At 33.4% G+C, this 21155-nt stretch overlaps 3 protein-coding genes across 4 annotated transcripts; 2 read left to right on the forward strand and 1 right to left on the reverse strand.

The window, feature by feature from the left end:
* Positions 1 to 3663: 3663 nt before the first annotated feature.
* LOC127255730 (probable methyltransferase PMT20) lies at positions 3664 to 7369 on the forward strand. 2 transcript variants are annotated; one of them, XM_051281431.1, is made up of 7 exons: positions 3664 to 3923; positions 4669 to 4981; positions 5055 to 5203; positions 5305 to 5500; positions 5582 to 5792; positions 5878 to 6553; positions 6635 to 7369. In XM_051281431.1, the coding sequence occupies exons 2-7, from the start codon at positions 4703 to 4705 to the stop codon at positions 6930 to 6932; spliced, it is 1809 nt and encodes a 602-aa protein (XP_051137388.1). In that variant the 5' UTR covers positions 3664 to 3923; positions 4669 to 4702; the 3' UTR covers positions 6933 to 7369. The 2 variants fall into 2 exon arrangements, with proteins under 2 accessions (XP_051137388.1, XP_051137389.1); XM_051281432.1 differs by lacking the exon at positions 3664 to 3923 and adding an exon at positions 4366 to 4560.
* Positions 7370 to 9085: 1716 nt separating this feature from the next.
* On the forward strand, positions 9086 to 15613 carry LOC127255555 (cyclin-dependent kinase F-4-like). The gene is made up of 19 exons (XM_051281136.1): positions 9086 to 9232; positions 10385 to 10564; positions 10726 to 10778; positions 10859 to 11427; positions 11510 to 11588; positions 11708 to 11776; positions 11861 to 11950; positions 12039 to 12177; positions 12629 to 12731; positions 12830 to 12882; positions 12952 to 13018; positions 13221 to 13329; positions 13454 to 13519; positions 13628 to 13696; positions 13821 to 13881; positions 13961 to 14011; positions 14858 to 14886; positions 15021 to 15093; positions 15203 to 15613. Exons 4-19 carry the CDS (start codon positions 11420 to 11422, stop codon positions 15412 to 15414), a joined length of 1278 nt encoding a protein of 425 aa, XP_051137093.1. The 5' UTR covers positions 9086 to 9232; positions 10385 to 10564; positions 10726 to 10778; positions 10859 to 11419; the 3' UTR covers positions 15415 to 15613.
* On the reverse strand, positions 15584 to 19928 carry LOC127255559 (protein Brevis radix-like 1). The gene is made up of 7 exons (XM_051281144.1): positions 19446 to 19928; positions 19106 to 19321; positions 17824 to 17976; positions 16497 to 16846; positions 16261 to 16390; positions 15897 to 16165; positions 15584 to 15817 (listed from the first exon to the last, which is right to left on the reverse strand). The coding sequence occupies exons 3-7, from the start codon at positions 17926 to 17928 to the stop codon at positions 15736 to 15738; spliced, it is 936 nt and encodes a 311-aa protein (XP_051137101.1). The 5' UTR covers positions 17929 to 17976; positions 19106 to 19321; positions 19446 to 19928; the 3' UTR covers positions 15584 to 15735.
* Positions 19929 to 21155: the final 1227 nt, after the last annotated feature.

The following is a 21155-nucleotide window of genomic DNA, read 5'->3' on the forward strand; positions in this document are numbered from 1 at the left end:
GGTTTAATAATTTTAATCACTGTATAAATTCATTGTGATATTTTATATTATTAAAAAATAATAATTTATTTTTTTTATTAATAAAAAATTGGTGGGGCCCATGCTTTTGTGCCTAATGACGTGATGTACCGCGACATGGAACATGACTTTCTTTTGCCTCCATAATTATAATTATTGCTCTCCATTATTAAGGCTTCGTTCATATGGGAAAACCTTAGATAGTTTTAAAATAGAGAAAATTTTAGTGTTCTAGAGACGACAAATTTGATGTCTTGTATAGAAAGTATATTTTGAATATATTATTTTAAATAAAAAATAAATATTAAAGGGGATTTAAAAAAAAAAAAAAATTAAAAATTGTTCATTGGATATTATTACCAACACTTAAAACAAGATATAAATATATATGATCGTTTCTTGTTGGTGGATTTCAATTTGTAAATAAATAAATAAATAATGTGTATTCCTAGTAATTTAAATTTTTAAATGAGACGATCATTTATATTATACTCCATCGGTTCACGGATAAAGTATACATTTACTTTTGGCGCGAAGTTTAAAAAATAATAGTATTTTAATTATGGTGGGTAGGTAAAAGTAGTGTAATGATATTTTTGCCATTGCTTTTTGATATAAAATTAATGATGTGATGTAAAATAAGGGTATTTGTGGAAAAAAAAAAAGGTATTTAATAAAATGGTTACTTTGTAATTGGACATCCCAAAATAGAAATATGTATACTTTGTAGCTGGACGAGTAGTTCATTTATGGTGTGTTTGTTTGGGAATTTGGATTTTGAGTTGAGATTTAAATAGTAAAAGTTTTGAACTTGAATAGTTATATAATGTAACATAAATAGGTATTGATGTGATCTTTTAAATTTGAAATTGATATTTAGTATAATATAAAAAATGAAAAATAAGTGTTTGATTTAATATTTTTTTTTAAAAAAAAATAAGATAAATAGTACATTTAAAATCCAATCCCCAAACAAACACACCTTGTTACTATGCATTCATGTGGTGGACAGTTCATGGTGATGGGGCAACGCTAACACATGCAAAAATATAGCTATTCTAAATTTGCATGTTCCATTTTATTTATTTATTTATTTCTCAACAATCAAACACACATATATATTAAATATGATATGACAAGTTTATCATTGCATTTATATATGTACAGAACAAGATATATGTGAGCGACACACAAATAGTAACATTATTAAATCAGTTTGTTAATTTTCTTCTCAATTAAATATTATATTTATTCATTTTATTAAAAATCAATAAATATAATATATAAATTACACAATGAAAGAAATTTATTAATTATTTAATAATATAAAATTAAAAGTATTTAGACTTCCCTGAGACACGCATGACCGATTAGTAGTACGACTAATGTTGAAGCAAACAATATATAAAATGGTTTATTTATTAAATAATTAATCAGTAATAATTAAAAAGCTCTGGCAAGAATTGTGTCCTCTTCATTTATTATTGCGGTCAAAACACGCATTTTTTGTCCTTTCTAATTATTCTTAATTCCTCACGCATTAATTACCTAGTAAAATTAACGTGAGTAAAGTTTGTTTTGCATTAATTACTTCGCCACGATTCACTACCAATATAATAATAATAATAATAATAATAATAATAAGGGTAGTACATGCTTTTTAATAAAATGTTACTATTTCTTCATATGGTTAAAAAAATTATTACAAAATATGTAATTTTCTTATTGTAAGGGTCATAATCCACTTCTATACATAAATTTTATTTATACAAAATCAATATTAATTTTATTTTTTTTTATTTTTCTGTGTTTGTTTTATTTCACATCAAACTACGTAAATCCCTAATAATATTTTTATTATACACTCTCTCATTATTATTCTTGTGTCATTGCTTTGATTGACCCATGGCTTATATATTTCATATCTTTAAAAATAAAATAAAATAATCTAATAGATGAATATCCTTATTCTTCTTTTTTATTTTTTATTATTTTTTTTTGTCTTGACATTTATTTTTCAGATTGAACATAATTAAATAATATTAGCCGACAGAAAATCAATGAAAACATATGTAAAAATAAGGGGTTTCCATTTACTCGTAAAATATTTATCGACAAAATTTTCTCATTTACTTATCAGTATTCTTAATTAATTGCAATAAATTAAATAATGTCAGTTGGCACCGTCACAAGATTAGTTACATTATCAATTTCCGTGACGCCATAAAATTTAACAAATTCGTCTTTTCCACAAATTAATAATTTCATTACTATGATTATTTTATTCATTAAGAATAGATTTGGATCCTTTTATTAAAAAAATAAATTCCTGTCATTTATTTAAAAAAAAAATAAGATAATGAAAATAATTAAAATATAAGTAATCAGAATTGCAGGCCAACCGGTGAAGATAGATAACGACGTGAACGTCACTAACAAAATTATGCAATTAAATTACATTAATTTTGAATCATTACATATGCTACAATCATTAGGGTTGCTTTCCATTATCAATCACGACTACTCCAAATACCCCGTAATTCATTAAATAAACAAATAAATACTTTGAATTGCATATCGTACTATTTTATTTTATTTTTCAATAAAACCATTAGTCCAGTCAACAAAATAATTATTTTGATATGTCGGGCCTGATTTGCAGGGTGTTAGATTCGGTTGGAAGTTTACTCAATGCGCATTTTCAGTAGCGATAGCTAGTTTTCACGTCATAAAAAAAATAAAATAATAATTATACTCATTTTCTTATTTGATTTTTTTTATGTAAAAATAAGTGGTTGTTTTATGTTTTATGTTTTATTTTTTTGTTTAATATTAAACATAAAAGACGTATTAATAACATAAAAATAATATTTTTGTTACATTTAAAAATTCAATAAAATAAAATAAAATTCGAACAGTAAACTCGAACTTGTTCTTTTAGCTTAAATGTACTATATTTGGTAAACACACCCATATTTTGCACAATAAGTATTTTAATTTTAAGATATATTTTGCATAAGTATTTTAATTTAAGATATATATATCTTTTAATGTAAAATATTAAAAATTATATTAATAATATAAAAATAATATTTATATAATATATTAATTTTTTTAATGAAAAAATATAATATAGTATATTATATATATTAAAAATTGTGTTAAAGAAAAATTTTCGTTGGGCAAACAAACACATTATACTCCCTAAAATAAAAAAAACAAAAAATTTATACCCACTAACCAATCAACCCCTACAAAAATAAAGTCAAATTAATCACAAATTCAAAACAACCCTACAAAAAAAAAAAAAAAAAAAGTCAAAATAATCACAAAAACAACATATCCATACCATACCTGGTGAAGCCGTCAACACTTTTGACCTTTATGCCCTTTTTACCCAATACACGGTAGCATAGGATTCACCCCAGATCAAATTAATTAAAAAAAAAAAATCAAATATATATTTATATATATTTATCTAGAGAGAGAGGGGGAGAGAGAGAGAGAGAGAGAGAGAGAGAGGTGTCCCTGAAGATGACAGACAGGAAAAGAAAAAACCAAACCAGAAAGAATACAGCTAGCAATCCACACGGTATTATGAAAGAACAGATTCCCAGAGCAGATTTAAAACCTTCAGTTAAAAAACTCAAAATAATTCACAGACATTGCCTGCAATTGCTATATATGTATGTGGGTGAGCCCAAATCACATCTTCTTCTTTACTCACCTCCCTATCCATCCCCCCTTCTGCAACTATACATATAAATACATACACCATTGAAGGGGAATCCATTCCCCTAAAATCTTTCTTTCTCTATTCTTCAAACAATACATTGGTCGAGTTCTTCAATTTTGATTTGGTTATTACTTGCAATCAATTCCCCAACTGTGTATATCTTCACAAGGTACTTTACATTACATTCCTTAATCTTTTAACAAATCTATCTCTTCTTCAATCTTGTTCAGTGACTGCTGTGTCTTGTCAGATCTTGATTTTGGGGTTTGGGGATTTCTGCCCTAATTTTTGAAGTAGCAGATCTGAAAATTTTCTTGGAAACATTTTGGCTGCATTTCTATGCGTTGGAAAAAGCTTCGTTTGTTGAAATAGTGGCTGTATCTTTTAGGGCTTCTTGTTTTCTTTTGCATGGCCTCAATTAGGTGGGATTGATGGCATTGATTTCCAACTTCTTCTCTCATCTTTTTCCTGAATCAGTGGTGCTGGATGGGGACCCCCCCCCCCTCCCCATCATGTGAAAACTAGAAACTTTGGTCATTATATATATAAATGTGTATATATAGTGGGATAGAAAAGTTTCCTTGTCCAGTAGTTATCAGAGATCAGATCTTACAGTTTCTTGATGTCTTGGAAGTGATCAGTTCATTGCAGCTTTGTCTTGATTACCAGATCTATATAATTCTCTAGCTCATATTTATCACTGAAACTGTTTGATCTGCTGCTGTTATACATACATACACACACACACATATATATATATATGTGTAGTTTATGAGTTTCTTCAATTGTGTATTTCTTCTTTGCAGGTGAGATCATGATTCATGAACTCTGTTCTGCTCATTTTCGTCGAATTAGTCGAATTAACATTGCTGAATTTGTCAAATTTAGACTCATTTTGTGTTATCTGTTTGCAGTGTTTAGTTGATTCGATTCTTTAAAGTTTCCATCATGAAGCATAAAGATGGGAAGCCGATTCCTCAGCCGGATAAAAGCTCTCGAACTGTTCCAATGGCGATCATGTTCTTTGTGCTGTGTGGATTTTCATTCTACCTCGGGGGAATCTTCTGCTCCGAAAAGAACCGATACATAATCCCGGAGACGAGCAAAGCTGTCAAAACTACGAAGGAAACATCGACTAAAGGGCAGGGGAAGCTTCAGATCAAAGCTGTGAACTTTCCCGACTGTGGCCTTGATTTTCAGGATTACACTCCTTGCACTGATCCGAGGGTACTCTTTTGATATCCTTACATTGTTCGACGATTTTGTTTTGTTCGTTGTTGTAAGAATTCAACAAATGCAGAGGTGGCGGAAGTACAGCCTTCACCGGCTCTCGTTTATGGAGCGCCATTGCCCTCCGGTGTTCGAAAGGAAGGAGTGTTTGGTTCCTCCTCCCGACGGCTATAAATTGCCTATCAGATGGCCGAAGAGCAAAGATGAATGCTGGTACAGGTATACAGAAGAATTCTTTAAATGATTATCTCACTTAAAAGGTTAATTTTTTTATAACAAGATGAATATGTTGTAATAGAAATTTTACACGATCTTGTTAGAAATGTACCGTACGATTGGATCAACAAGCAGAAATCGAACCAGCATTGGCTCAAGAAAGAAGGCGAGAAGTTCTTATTCCCCGGAGGCGGCACCATGTTCCCGAACGGCGTTAGTCACTACGTCGATCTGATGCAGGACTTGATCCCGGGAATGAAAGACGGGACTATTCGAACTGCCATCGACACCGGATGCGGGGTGAGTTCGAATACAAGGATGTAACGAATTCGAGTTTTCTTACAATGATTTAGACTTCTTATTCGTCACTTGATTGTTAAGGTTGCGAGCTGGGGAGGCGATCTGATCGACCGGGGAATACTCACGGTTTCTCTCGCTCCGCGAGACAATCACGAGGCTCAAGTTCAGTTCGCGCTCGAGCGCGGAATTCCTGCGATTCTCGGGATCATCTCGACGCAGCGACTCCCGTTTCCGTCGAACTCTTTCGACATGGCTCATTGCTCAAGATGCCTTATTCCTTGGACCGAATTCGGTAACAGCTACGCTCTTTTAAGAAGTTTTCGACGTGTTTTTTCGATCTCTTGTCGTGAAAAAAAAAACATCGTTTTTCTTCACAGGAGGGATTTACCTATTAGAAGTGCACCGTATTCTTCGACCCGGCGGGTTCTGGGTTCTCTCTGGTCCACCGGTGAACTACGAGCACCGGTGGAAGGGATGGAACACGACGATCGAAGAGCAGAAATCGGACTATGATAAGCTCCAAGAACTTCTAACGTCGATGTGTTTCAAGCTGTACAACAAGAAAGACGACATCGCCGTTTGGCAGAAGCTCTCAGACAATGCCTGCTACAAGAAGCTCGACGCTCCCGATACTTATCCTCCGAGGTGTGACGACGGGACCGAGCCTGATTCTGCGTGGTACACTCCTATCCGAGCGTGTGTCGTTTCTCCCGATTCGAAGTACAAAAAGATTGCGTTGAAGGCCCTTCCGAAGTGGCCCGAACGGCTGCACGCTGCTCCCGAGCGCGTCGCTGACGTTCGTGGTGGTAGCGACGGCGCATTCAAGCACGACGACGGAAAATGGAAGACGCGTGTTAAGCACTACAAGAAGCTGTTGCCGGCGATAGGATCGGAGAAAGTGAGAAATGTTATGGATATGAACACTCTCTACGGAGGCTTCGCCGCAGCTCTCGTCGACTACCCTCTCTGGGTGATGAACGTCGTCTCGTCCTACTCCCCGAACACGCTCGCCGTCGTGTATGATAGAGGCCTCGTCGGGACCTATCACGATTGGTACGTAACGATAAGCATTCGTAAAATTCGTACATCTTGAATTTCTTTAGCTGACGAGTACTTGCAATCGATGTCGAACAGGTGCGAGGCATTTTCGACATATCCTCGAACGTACGATCTTCTCCATTTAGACGGGCTGTTCTCCGCCGAAAGCCATAGGTGTGAAATGACGTATGTTCTGCTCGAAATGGATCGAATTCTCAGGCCTAACGGGCATGCGATCATCCGGGAATCGAGTCACTTTGTCGACGCGGTAGCTACGATAGCGACAGGAATGAAATGGAGCTGTCGGAAAGAAGACACCGAGTACGGCGTCGAAACGGAGAAGCTGCTGATCTGCCAGAAGAAGCTGTGGTACTCGAAGCAAAGCTCGCGATGATACGAACCGAAGAATTTGTCGTCGTCCACGTCGCCGTTTATAGGTAGAGGTGATCGGATCAGATCAGCAGCAGCAGCCATAGCTGAAGAGAAAAGGCTTTCATTATACTATCAACAGAGAAAAGAGGAATTATTATTTATTCTACACAAGTTTGAAGAGCAGATGAGATTAATGAATCTTCGACAATAACCAGAGTCAGATTAAGGTATCAATTAATCAACATAGTTTTTTACAGTATTGTTATTAATTCTTTGCAAGGTTGGAAATATATATGTTTATGTATGGTTCCTTGTTGGATTGTTTTTTGGTGTTCTTTGTTTTCCCTTGGCACCCTTTTTTTCAATCTGTCAAAATGTATTAAGTCAAAGGGTGCTGCTGTAAGTCACAGCTGTTTTTATCAAAACTTATATATATACACGTCTGGCAATTTACTCAAATTCAATAAGTGCTTGTTGATTTCAATCTAGACTTTGTTCATATGGTTAGAACTGGTCAATTTATGTTTACTTTTTTTCAATCTTCTTTAACATTTTTTTAAAATTCATTTCTTTTTTTGTTTTTATAAAGAAAATCAGTTCGAAGTCTTGTTTGGTGTATTTTTTAAATAAAAATACAAATAAACCATTTTGGATCTAATATTAATTAAATAAATTATTTTCAAATTAAAACTAACACAAAACCAAACAATCTCTAAACTAATGGAATTTCGGTTCTGGTTTAATGGCGATTTTTGGATCAAACCAAAACCGTTGGTTTGATCCAAACTGGATGGGCAACTAGATTCAATCATTGCTTTATTTGTTCTTGACTTTCATTATATATATATATATATATATATATATTTTTAGGGGATTTGTGAAGATTTGTATTATTCATTCAATTTTTTTCTACAGAAAACATCAAATCAAATTCCTATTTTTTTATTTTTTTATATTATACTAAAAATCAATTTTATATTCAAAATATCACATCAACACTTATTTATATTACATCGTACAACTATTCAAATTCAAAATTTTCACTATTCAAATCCCAACTCAAAATCCAAACCCCCAATCAAACACACCCTAAGTTCAACTTGTTTAGCCACATTTTCCTAACACAATTTTTCTTTCCAAACAATAATAATAAATAATACATAAAATATTTTACAAAAATAAAAACAAGTAAAATCTAAATCAAATAATTATTAAAAAATAAAAAATATTCAATTTAAAATAATATATTTTATATTTTTTATACAATTTTCGTAGTACAAAGAAAATCAATCCATCTGGGAGCCATTTTTACAACGTTTTTCATATACTCCATTATACTAAGAATCCAATGCAAGAAAAATGGAACTTCAATTTGGGTGGGGTTCGACTGGGAACATGACAAGAAAGATGGAATAATACAGATATTTGTTTTCTTTATATACACATCTATTTAGAAGCCACTGGATATTATAATATTTTTTTTTCTTTTTTTTTTCAAAAAAAAAAATGATAAATAGTAAAAATTAAAAAAAAAAAAAAAAATACAGATACAAATATAACAGTCAAAATTATTTTGCATAATTATTACTACATATAACCATTTTGATATTACAGTTGCACGTACCTAATTATCCAACGTATATGCTTTAGTCTGCACCAATTTAGAATTTCTTTTAAATATTCGATTAAGATCCCATAGCAACAACACGATTCACACCTCTATCTCTATTCTTTATAGATAGGATTCCCTCTTAATAATTATTTCCAAGATAATTAATTTTATTCAAAATTTTAATATCCAATTATTTTATAATTTAGTCTATTTTATTATTATCATTATTGTTAAAAGTAATATTAATTCAGGTATAATCTATTCAAAATTGTTGACTATACATATATATATTTATTTCCAGATTCACCTTTATGCATTGAATTTTCGTTACTATATTATTTTATTCGATTCTAAGTGGATATAATTTCGATTTGTTTAATATACGCATTAATTAATATTGGTAGTTAGAAAAATCCTATTATTGGTCGTTTTATTCAAGGATTTGTTAATAGTTCATTAAAATTAGATAAAAATATCCCGTATATGTTGACGACTTTTTTAACATATTTTCTGCAAGGGAAATTCCTATTCTACCCCTAGGTGTTTTTATGTGGTTATGTCCACATACGCCACCATCATCTAGCATATATAAATCCATGTCCTGTGGCCAAAATATCATAGAATTATTCAAAGGGAGTTTGGGAGAATTTCGAAGACTGGTAGTTCTGCCCTGGCTTTCGTCTGCGTTGGTTATGCCGTTTACTCTACCGGTAATCCTCTGTTTTTCTTATCTCGTGTTTCTCCTTTTTGTTTCTCCCTGCGTGTTTATAATTTTGTTTTGTTTTGTTTTGTTTTGTTTTGTTTTTTTTTTTATCTGATTTGATGTATCTGTGTGTAATATGTAAATTATATGTATATTACATGATAATTGGTATGTGTTTGGTTTAGTTGTTGTGTGTTTGTTTTGATCAGTTTTTCCTATGCGAAAAGTTTAGCAGTTGATTTGTATTGATTTAGGATTTGTGTTCGGGGATGTGTTTTGTTGTTTAGTTTGGGGAAAACATTCATCGACGTGTGTTGAGTATCGATTTCTTTGCTTCATCATGATCATGATATGATGGTTACGCGCGATATTTCGTATTTTATTTGTTTATAGTTTTGGTGATGGAATATATATACTTTTGGAAGGATCAAAAGCATATGGATTTTGATTAGGGTTTGTCCTTCGAATTTTTGTTGAACTTTTTTGTATTTGTTTTTAGATGAACTTTTTGGAGTTATATAGGAATAAATTTTTTTGCAGGCATATACAAATACACAATTGTTTAGGTGTGGCTGGATTTTGGTGTTCTGTTGCTAATGAATCTGTTTTGTTGTCTTTGTACGGTGTTGTACATCTTATTATTATGTTGTTTTGAGCATATCGCATCTGAGGCCATTATCATTATGCAGTTCCTTATATGTTTCTGCGTTTGAATTATAGTATGAGATCTACATCTTTGCCATTGTCATTCTTCCGTTATGTAGATTTTGTTGGATCAGAATGAATTATCCTGTTTTTTTGTTCTTTAAGGGATGCGATTGCTGAGGAATTTTTCTTTCAAAATTTATTACAAATGACAATATACTGCATATTGGTAGTGAGTTTTTGCTTGATGCAGATGATGCGATTTTTTTGTTTTTGTGTGTGTGGAAGAATGTTAAATAAAATATATCACGTGAAAGAGGCTGGAAGATAGAGTTCCTATTATGATCTATTTATTTGTATTTTGTTGCATATTTTACATTTGATAATCATGTCTATCATGATCTGATGGTTTTCTGTTTGAAGCTAGATTGTTATTGTTTTTGTTTTGTTTTTTTACCTGTTTAATGTTGTCTGACACTCTTGTTTTGGTTTTTCTTTCTCTCTATATTATCAGGTTGCTTTAGCATCTGATTTGAAAAAAATAGCACTATTTAGATCATGGAGCAGGTTTCTTTCTGGTCAAATTGTTACGAACCTCAGATTTTATCATTCCAAGAAGTTCTCGACTGGCGATTTTTCAGTTCAGAAGATTTTCTTGTTTCCTTTATCAATTGCACCTAGTGGGAGGTTTTTGGTAAGTGATCACTTCAGGAGGTTGAATTCATATTTTTACTTGCATAAATGTTAAGCCTGTGGTGGACCTTACATCTAAGTTGCACATAATGTCATTTTCTGTATGCTGTCTAGTTTGGGATATAAAATTTTACTCTTCTTTGCAATTTTTATTGTTTATAGTGTATGGTTGATGACACATCTGTTTTGAGATACTCTGAAGAGGAAATTGTGAGGTACTTAATATTATTTATGCTCAGTATATTATTGTTATTATTTCATTAATGATCAGAGTGTCATCTAAATTTGTTACCAGGACTGAAGCCTGCGTCAATTCAGAGAAGTTTTACCACATCTCTGGGTTTTGGAAGTATTGAACATACTAGCACCGTTTGTTCAGACTTCAGACTTTTGTAACATCCATCATATTTTCTCACTACAAATCTCTATTCAGAGTGATGAGATTTCCTAAGGGTTGCATCAGATTACACATATTTGATTGCATAATAATGTCTGGAGCTTTTGGATGACATTGTCTTGGCTCTGACAACGTCTTTCTCTTGATCAGTATCAAGATACTCTGCACTCTGCAGTTCCACTTGCTTGCTACCTTCTCATCGTGTGATGTTTCTTTGATTAACTGTCGTAGTGTACCTTAGAATAAGGCTGTGACTGCCATCCATCACGATCTCAGTGGTTTGCTTGCTTTGAAGGACAGTGCACTGGAAGAATTAAAGATGGATTTGGTCAAATCAGCCATATCTATTACTAGCTATTGAATGCCATAATTTAGACAAGTATAGCAATTTGAGTTTCTTTCTTCCTTTCTTTTCTGTTTTGCAATAAGTGTTGTTGACGCAGCTGTTGAAGTACAAGAATGGAAAGGTGATAGCTTGCAACTTAGTGAATTTACAACCACGATTAGTTTCCTCTCTGTTTATTCGGCTATTATAATGGCAAACTGCAGGTACACGGTCATTAAGGAAGTTGGTAATGGCACTTTTGGAAATGTTTGGCGTGCACTAAGCAAGCAATCTGGTGAAGTGGTATGTATATGATCACTTGAATACCTACCTTGATTTGAATGAAATTCATTTCAAACAATCTGGTTCTTGGAGATTTGATATAATAAAATTTATCTAGTCTAATGAATTATTATTTACAGGTTGCAATAAAAAAAATGAAGGAAAAATTTTATTCATGGGAAGAATGTATAAGCCTTAGAGAAGTGAAGGTAATAAGTACTTTCTTTTCCTTTCCATATTGATTCTATTAGCTGACCTTTTTCAGAGACAAATAACGGACTTCTTTTTTGCAGTCACTCAAAAAAATGAATCATTCAAATGTAATCAAGCTGAAAGAAGTTATTCGAGAAAATGATGAATTATATTTTGTGTTTGAGTACATGGTATTCATTGCTTCCCATAATGCTAATTTTCTTTCTAATAGTTTCATGACATTTCTTATTTATTAATGATGTGCTATGATTGCTCTAGGAATGTGATCTATACCAGCTTATGGAAGACAGGAGAACTTACTTTTCGGAAGATGAAGTTAGAAATTGGTGCTTCCAAGTGTTTAAAGGTCTTGCACACATCCATCAACGTGGATACTTTCATCGTGACCTCAAGCCAGGTTATTTTAAAATTGAATGCCAACTTTATATATGATTACTGTGCATCTTATTTCACACCATGAGTATTTGTAGTATGGAAAAAAACTTCTTTTTGTTCTTTCCAAATTTACCCCTTATAGATTGGATGTTTCGCCTAATGCCTTAGAAACTGGATTTACCTTGAAATTGAATTATGCAATTTTCGATTTTAAATATATGCGGAATTTTTATGGGAACTAACTTACCATTCTACTGTCTTTAGAAGTGCATGAATATACCTGTTGTAACAAACACATTACTGGATTCTAATGTTGCTTTCTCTACAATGTATGATTGTGATCAAATTGATTGGAGATCATTCTGCTTTACTTCTCATTTATAACCATGAATGCGTGCTTATTTATTTTTTGCCTGCTACTTTTTCTGCATATAATCACAGCTTGTGTCTTTTGTTGTTGATGCTTGTAACAGAGAACTTGTTGATATCCAAGGATACCGTTAAAATTGCTGATTTTGGTCTTGCGCGCGAGATTCACTCTCAACCACCTTTCACTGAATATGTCTCAACCCGCTGGTTGGTGATTTTCTCTTTACCACATTATGTTTCACACTTCACTTGCTTCCTATGTTATTTTGTGACTACATATTCATGAATTATGATCTTACTATCAGGTATCGGTCTCCTGAAGTTCTACTCCAATCACAAGCATATGGTCCTCCAGTTGGTGAGGAGATAATAAAGTTACTTACAAACTATTTTCAGGATAATTTTTTGATATGTTCTTTTCTTTTAGATATGTGGGCAATGGGTGCAATAATGGCTGAGTTGTTCACACTGCGCCCTTTATTTCCGGGTAACAGGTATAATCGTCATAGTTAGGTCCTTGTTTAATTTTTGCTTCTTAATTTTGAGGTTGACGAGTAATATATCTGGTCTTGATTAATGTGTAAAATCTATCGAGTTCACATAATAGTCAGTTTCTTAAGATACTGCTTTCAATTCTTCTATTTGTATAGCATTTTGAAAGGTTTTTGAAGTAGCATTTTTATTTTGTGGGTGTAGCGAGCCTGACGAAATTTACAAGATATGCTGTGTAATAGGCAGTCCAAAAAACTGGGAATGGCCTGAAGGACATAAACTTGCGCGTGCAATGAATTATGTGTTTCCAGAAGTGAGTCCATCACTCCATTATTTGCGTGCTATATTAATTTCGATTATTTGTTTTGGATAACACCTTTCCTAATCTATTATCATATATTATGATTTATTTTATCTACTATGTGATGGTATGGTAGGTTGCTGGAGTCCCTCTGTCTGGGCTGATGCCAGGTGTTAGTAAGGATGCAATCAATCTTATCAAGGTAAGCAATTATAAGAACTAATGCTTTTAATCGTATCTGATTTTCTCATTCTGACTCAATAACGAACGGAATCTTATGAACTGCGCTTTCTTTGTGTGCTTAATTTAGTCCCTTTGTTCATGGAATCCGTGCAAGAGGCCAACAGCCTCGGAGGTGCTTCAACATCCATTCTTCCAGGTGAATAATTTTATTAACTATGTTACAACATTCGATGAAATATAGTGAATCAACGTTAGCTGTAATGAAGAATGTATCAGATGACAATTTTTTGTTTTAATTATATTTTATGAAAATGGTGCAGAGCTGCTTTTATGGTTCATCACTGCACAATAGGCCTGCTCTTGCAAGAGCTCCTCCTCTTGGTAAGTTTTGCGACCTGCTCTTTATGTTTTGCCTTCGCTAAGTAATTGTTGATTATTTTACTGTTTTGAGTTCTTGCAGCTGGAACACACGGAGTTTTCAAGCAAAACAACAGTGGGAGGTTCCCAGCTGGTAATTTATCTCTTATGCATTCAAAATTTCAAAGTAGCGTTTAGATATAATGTTTTTGGAAAATATTGAGAATAGTAAAAATTTATGTATTTAGGATATGTTAGTTTACAAGATTTTCTTCAAAATCTACTATTCTATCAAATCAAATACCTATATTTTATATTATATTAAAATCAATTTTATATTTAAAATATTACATCAACACCTGTTATATAGAGCTGACAATGGATCAATTCGTGTCGGGTTGAATACAACGGGTTAAATTACTCAACCCTAATCCGACCTGTTTATTATCGTGTCGGGTTCGTGTTAACTCGTTTATTATCGTGTCCGGTTCGGATTGACTCGTGTTGACTTGTATACATAATTAAGTCGAATTTCTTGATTCAAATTAAATTGAACTTAGTTTAAATTAATTTATGAGAAAATTATTAAATTATGATTATTTTACATATATAATAAATATATTAATTATTATTAATATATTATAATCGGGTTGTCGTGTCGGGTTCGAGTTGAGAGCCTCAACCCTAACCTGATCCGTTTACTATCGTGTTGGGTTCGTGTCAACCCGTATATATAATCGGGTTGAAATATTTGACCAAAATCCAATTATTTCGTATCAGGTCAGTTTTTGCCAGCTCTACTATTATATTACATCATACAATTATTCCAATTCAAAATTCAAATCCCCAAACAAACACACCCTTATGTTTTAAGAGATGAAGAAGATATTTGATTTGATTACCATTAATGAATAGTGATTCATACATATATTTACTTGTTGTGCCTGCTCGGGACTATCACAAGCATCATATAATTTTACTTTTTTTTTATTCAACGCAGGTGCACAAAAGCTGGATATGAACAATCAAGTAAGCTACTTTACGTACTCTAGCTAATTTGGGTTGCGTTTTTTGCAACAATATGGAAAGTCTACTAGTTAAGATAACGAATATTTTCTCATATATCCTACTAATGTTGCTCCTCGTTCAACTATTTGGGACAGGCTGCTACTAATAGTGACAAAAACATGATGCATCAGCAACCAAGATATAGGCCACCTGGAATGAGGCCACCAAGTAAGTTTCCTGCTGGATTTTCCGCAGGTTCAATTATCTTGGTTACAATCATGGTGGTGTTGATGCATTGAATCCTGCAGCTAATCGTATTGTTTTGGCTATCAAACAGATGGTTATATGGAGAATGTCTACCGAGCATCCGATGCTGCTGATAAGCTGGCAAACATGACTGTTGGCACTGATAGGCCAATGGTTAAGAAGCCTTCTGTTCCTGCCCCAACTATGAAGGCGGGAGGCTGGCGTGGGCAATCGGGTATGTTCCATGAACGATCCCGACAACACTTTCCCGGGAGAACTCACACCGGGAAATTTGGTGGTTAAAGAAATACTGTTTCACGTTCACAAGTAAGTTTCCTCTGTTCTTTTTGCCTGCTTCATACCTGTCTGAACGTCATTTGTTGTTTTTGTCTTGTCGATCTGTTGGGATAGCTACAAACTTCTACAGCATGCTGTGTGAGATGATACATACATAAATATGTGTGTGTGTGTGTATATATTTATATAGATATCATTTGCTGCATCTTTAGCTTTTGCTTAGTCGGATTTTGTTCTTGGTCAAACAATTTGTGTCTTAATGAAACAAAAAATCGTGAGAAATCGCAATCCTGTAGTGTGAGGACACATTTTGTTCTCTCCACTGTGTTAGCTAAGGTATTGATTCTGTATTCTGTCTCTGTTAGTTTCCCACCAGTGCTTCGCGTGCACCTCCCCGAACTTCTCCCGGCTGCATCATTGCCACATAGTTTAACACTTAAGTACGAGTTTCCCAACCAATTTAAGTTATAGATTCCGTACTACATTACCTGAACCTGACACGCCGTAGTTCTCTAGTACCATCGACGAGTTGTCTGATGGTAATATACACACCTGGTTCATCTTCTTCAATCCACTCTGCCTCGATCTCACTAGCATTGCTTATAGAAACTGATGATGAGGTTGTCATCCTCGATGATTCCATATATGATGCTTCCCCCCTTTGGCCTCCATATTGGGAAACTGATTCTCTGTTTGATGCCGAAGTCATCCGAGGGCTCTCTCGGGCAGACTCGAGTCTTGAGTATGCCGAGTCTCGCTGCATACGGACCAATAATTTACATGTTCTTAGTTCTTGAAAGGATATGCCCCTAATAGAGAGAATGTAATGTAATTAGTTGAAAGAAAACATACTCCGTCCTCAGATCTGCCTGGAGTGTTGGCGACTTGCTGGTTGAATTTTTGGACATTGTAGAGCTCCATGATCCTATCGAAATTCTCGCCCCACCACCTCTGCGCTTGCCATTTGTCGAAGATCTCCCGGCTTAAGCAGCATATTAGATTTTCGACATAGTTATAGATTAATACATAGCCTAGGCTCAAGAATCCGAGAGATATGACTATTGTAACGGATATATATGTATACATACCTGAAACGAATTCGTTTAAGATCATTCCCTCCACTGGGAAGGGATGCGAAGGTAATTTGAACACCGGGTTCTACTTGTGCTGTCCATTCTTTGTGATCTTCTTCATCCAGCACCACGTCATCGGGGCCGAGTCCGCTGTCTCTCCTGTCGAATTGTGAGCTCGGTCGAGTAGTGTGGTGGCTCCTATTTGTAAAATCCCAGGCCGGCGTAGAGCTTGAGCTTCCGGGCTGCATCACTCCCGACAGCGTTTCAAAATGGGGGTACGACTTTTGACCCTTCTTGTAGCTTCCTGGAGTTCTTGGAGGCTTTCCATGGCTACTTCCTGAGGCCTTCAATGCCATGTCCTTCATCTGCATATAAACAAAACGAATGACATAATCAATTTTAAAAATTTGAAAATAGATTATCGAATCACATTATGAACTCATCTGAGAGTTTAAATTGACTGAGAGAGTGCACAAAATTGTAACGTTGATCAGATATTCAGATATAAGAAAGACATTATCATTACACCTGCTGAACTGTCCCTTTCCCAATATAGAAATGGTTATGATTCTTTTTTATTTTTACATAAATTTCTTGAAATGATGAATGACAGACACATCATATGGCAAAGTGTGAAAGGAAGATAGGAAACTAAAGGAGTCAGACTCAGGACCAAACATGTTGGGACAAAGGTTTCGACACATGATCCAAAGCCTGGCATGCCCTTGTCTCCCTTCAATTTAAAGTCCTTTGTCTTTGCTCCCTCCACAATATCTTCCCTCAAAAACCCTCCCTAATGTAATGTTTAGGCAGCAGATACGGTGTCGTTTCACCCTCCTACACACACAAACCTAACTATAAAATCTCATTTCCCAACCAATAATTGAAAACCCTAATTGCCTAAAATGTTTTAATCCCTTCCTATCAATTTCCCCACCCCTCCATCTTACCAAACAGAAGACATGAAAAGCACAAGACCAACCTCAAAGACAACCAGTCAAACACCATAATTATGATTAATATTCATTCAAAATAAAAGAAAGGCCTGAGTGTGGATCCCAGCCCATTGGATATGGGAAAAGCAAAGAAAGGATTGTGAGTGAATATAGGACACTTTGTTGGCAAGGATAAAAAGAAAACCCTGACAGTGAAAAAGAGCAAAGATAAATCACCACTCTACTGCCTGCCACAGTGCCAGGTGATACAACATGCTTTATAGAGGAGAGGACTGACTATTAGATGCATTATTAGCAAATTAAAAAGGTTGGCATAAATGTATATACGTACACACACATATATGTACATATATATTATCATATATATATATATATATATATGGAACCTGTGTAGTGAGGCTTTTGACAGGGTCTTTTTTACGTGGGGCATCCTCTCCGTCATCTTCGTCATCTTCCATTTTTTGCTTTGAGCATGTGATACACGTCAACATTTTTACCTTCTTCTGTTATCTGGCACTTTCTGGCTTTTTTTGGGTTATCTGCAAAGGAAATCAGAATTGAATATCTATGTATATATGTGGGATAATGATTGTGTCATGGATTACATCTATCAGAGTTACACATTTGAATTCTTGATATTTGAACTAAAATATGAAACATATTCCGACATTTATAAAAGCAATTCAATTAGCAATCCGCGTTTCAAGGTAGGAGGAACAAAAGTTCATTATTAAAAAGCTAATCAAAAATGGCAAATTGACGACAAACATAAAAACATAAGGAAAACCACTATTGGTGGCATTCTTATATATATATATATATATATATATATATTATACACAAACATAACCTGAATAAGTCATAATGAATTTGGATAAGACGAGCACTAAAATATTCCTGAATGTATTTAATATCAGCAAATGCCAAAAAATTACACATTTCTCCCTCCTAGCAATCCCTATAAACGGAAGCAAAGCCGAAACCAATCATATATAAAGAACAAAAAGTAAAGAAAGAAGAACTGTAGCCTGTAGGTCGATCCTTTTTATCTTAATATATATAATATGAATGGTCAATAATTGAATGCAGAAATCCTTCAGAGTGGCCTGCAATGCTCCCCTCTTTGGTGTACATAAAAATAAAGATACAGGGATTTCCTGCCGAATTTTCTGACAGGAATTTTAATATCATCAGCCACCACAAACCCAAAGCATTAATTTATATATCACCTCCTTTTCTTCTTTTCACAGCACAATAATTCCTTTCCATGTTTTTTAAAAAAGAATTATTTTCAAAGCCAGGTTACTTATTTATTTTATAGCAGAAAAACATGCGCAAACACATAACAAATAAGCGAGACATTCACCACGAATGTTGAAACAGACATATGAATTTCAAATAGTCAGTACTATTCGTAAAACTTGTTTCGAGTTTTGACTTGCCTATGGCTATGGCTATGCTCTCCTTCGTTACCTACACTTCCTTCTCTCTCCAATCTCAACACTGTATCTAGAAATTGAGAAAGCGCTAAAGAACTTAATCGGAAACTTGAAACCCTAATTTTATCTACATTAAAGGAAATGGACGATAGTTAGGGCACAAATAACGCATATCAGTGATAAAAGCACGCGATTCATATTTCTCAACCGAATTGTTTTGTAATTTTACCTCGAGGATGAATCTTCAACAAAATACGTCGCCGGACTTGAGAGAATAATTATAATTCCGAAATGATCTCCAAATCCTCAATTCATACTCCTCTTCTCTTCATGCAGATTGAAGCTACAAAAACCTCAAGAGAATACGCTCCGGCGAGTCGCCGACGCACTTCTATTTCTCTTCAAAATGAAAACCTCCGACGACTCCTTTCTCCAGATTTCGCGCCTACACGTCATAAGCAGAAGAATCCAAACCACATGAAAAATCGAAAAACGCGTGCACTCTCTCTATCGTCATGAATGAAAACAGAAACGAAGAATAGAGACAAAGGAGTGTGAAGAAACACTACTTCTGAGATTCTGCTGCGCCCATTTATAGAACAGCTTGACGCCGTCACCTCACGTCGTTATCTAACAGAACATTGGTGCATGGTTGGTTGTACGTCGCGCTTTATGTGTTGTACGCCGAGGAGCATCGTGGATATGTGAAGGCATCCACCGTCTGGGGTTGATATTTGGGCGGGGGATGGTGGTGGTGACAAAGCGGGCCCACGTGTCTGGTTCGTAGTGGGAGAACACGTGGCGTTTGGCTATTGGACGAGAATCAACGTGGTGGATCAAATCGTAATGATATTCTTCTGATCAATTTAAGTTTTTTAAGTATTTTGTTTCGTTTGCTTATTATTGTGTGCCGAATAAGCAACTGATCTGAAATACGTGACCAATCAAATCACGAAGTAATGGGTTATGTACAATTAAATAATTTGAATTGTTATTATTATTACAAACAGTATTATTTTGTGATTTTGTATAAAGCTGTTAGATTTCTTGACGTGACATATAACTATTAGATTTACGAATTATTACATTGGCATCATCTGTGTGTGACAGGAGGCATCCCGTCAAATTAACAGTCCTAGTCCTAGAGTCTATTGCAAAAAGCAAACCAGGTTAGGGTTTGTACGGACCTACCCATAAGTGCTAGTAGTAAAAATTTTAAATTAAAAGTAACTCGTCTTGGAATCACATATAATTATGATTTGTTTAGTTGCAAGGTCTCCTAAGTTAGCACTTTACTTACATTTTTTAAAATATTTTAATATATATTTTTAACTACAATACACCTGAGATCTTTTATTATATATATATATATATACTTAAATTTTTTATTTATTTTTATAAATTACTCTCTCTGTAGATATAATCTCACATATAAACATATAAGATAGGAGAATAATTAATAAATAATTAAAATTGTATTATTAAAATTTATTATAATATAATAAAAGTAATTATAAACTAAAACTAAATTAACTAATTAATTTCATAAAAAATTTATAAATTATAAATTTTAAAATGTAGTTCCTCCATCTCCCTCCCTCCCGCAACAACAAATGACCTATTTTTCTTTTTTGTCCGTCCCATTAGAGATGATCTCTTTTTATTTTTAATAAATTTATTTATTTTAAATATATTTAACAAATTTAAATCAATTTAATTAAATTTCTAACCTCTTACATAAGACCTACTTAAAAACCTTTTATTTCTATATCTCTCCTTAATAAATAAATATTTTTATCTATATTTAAAATTTCTTATTTTTAATAAAATTAGTTTTAAGTTAATTATAAATAAATAATTTTTTTTTTGTATTATATAAAATTTTATTCTTTACAAAATGATATTCATATTGTATATATTTTATTGATATATAATGCTAAAAATATTTAAAATGCCAACAACACTACTTGTATAAAAATAATAAGATAATATCATAATTTATTATTAATAACTTACTAATCTACACTACCTAAAATACCGTATTCTTAAGCAAAAGGGTCATCTTGACCAGGATGGAGGGAGTATAATTTTAAAAAAATAACATAAGATGTAAGAAAAAAAATAAAAATAATGATATTAACATGTGAAACAAATGAAACATTTTATATTAACTATATATAAATACATATAATTTTTATTTATTTGTATTATATAAAGTTTATTCGAAAAAATCACACTAGGCGAACCATATGTGACATGTGACAAATTCAACCCATACA

This window comes from Andrographis paniculata, unplaced genomic scaffold (assembly GCF_009805555.1).
Source record: "Andrographis paniculata isolate CXL003 unplaced genomic scaffold, ASM980555v1 Contig54END, whole genome shotgun sequence".
NCBI classification, from domain to species: Eukaryota; Viridiplantae; Streptophyta; class Magnoliopsida; order Lamiales; family Acanthaceae; genus Andrographis; species Andrographis paniculata.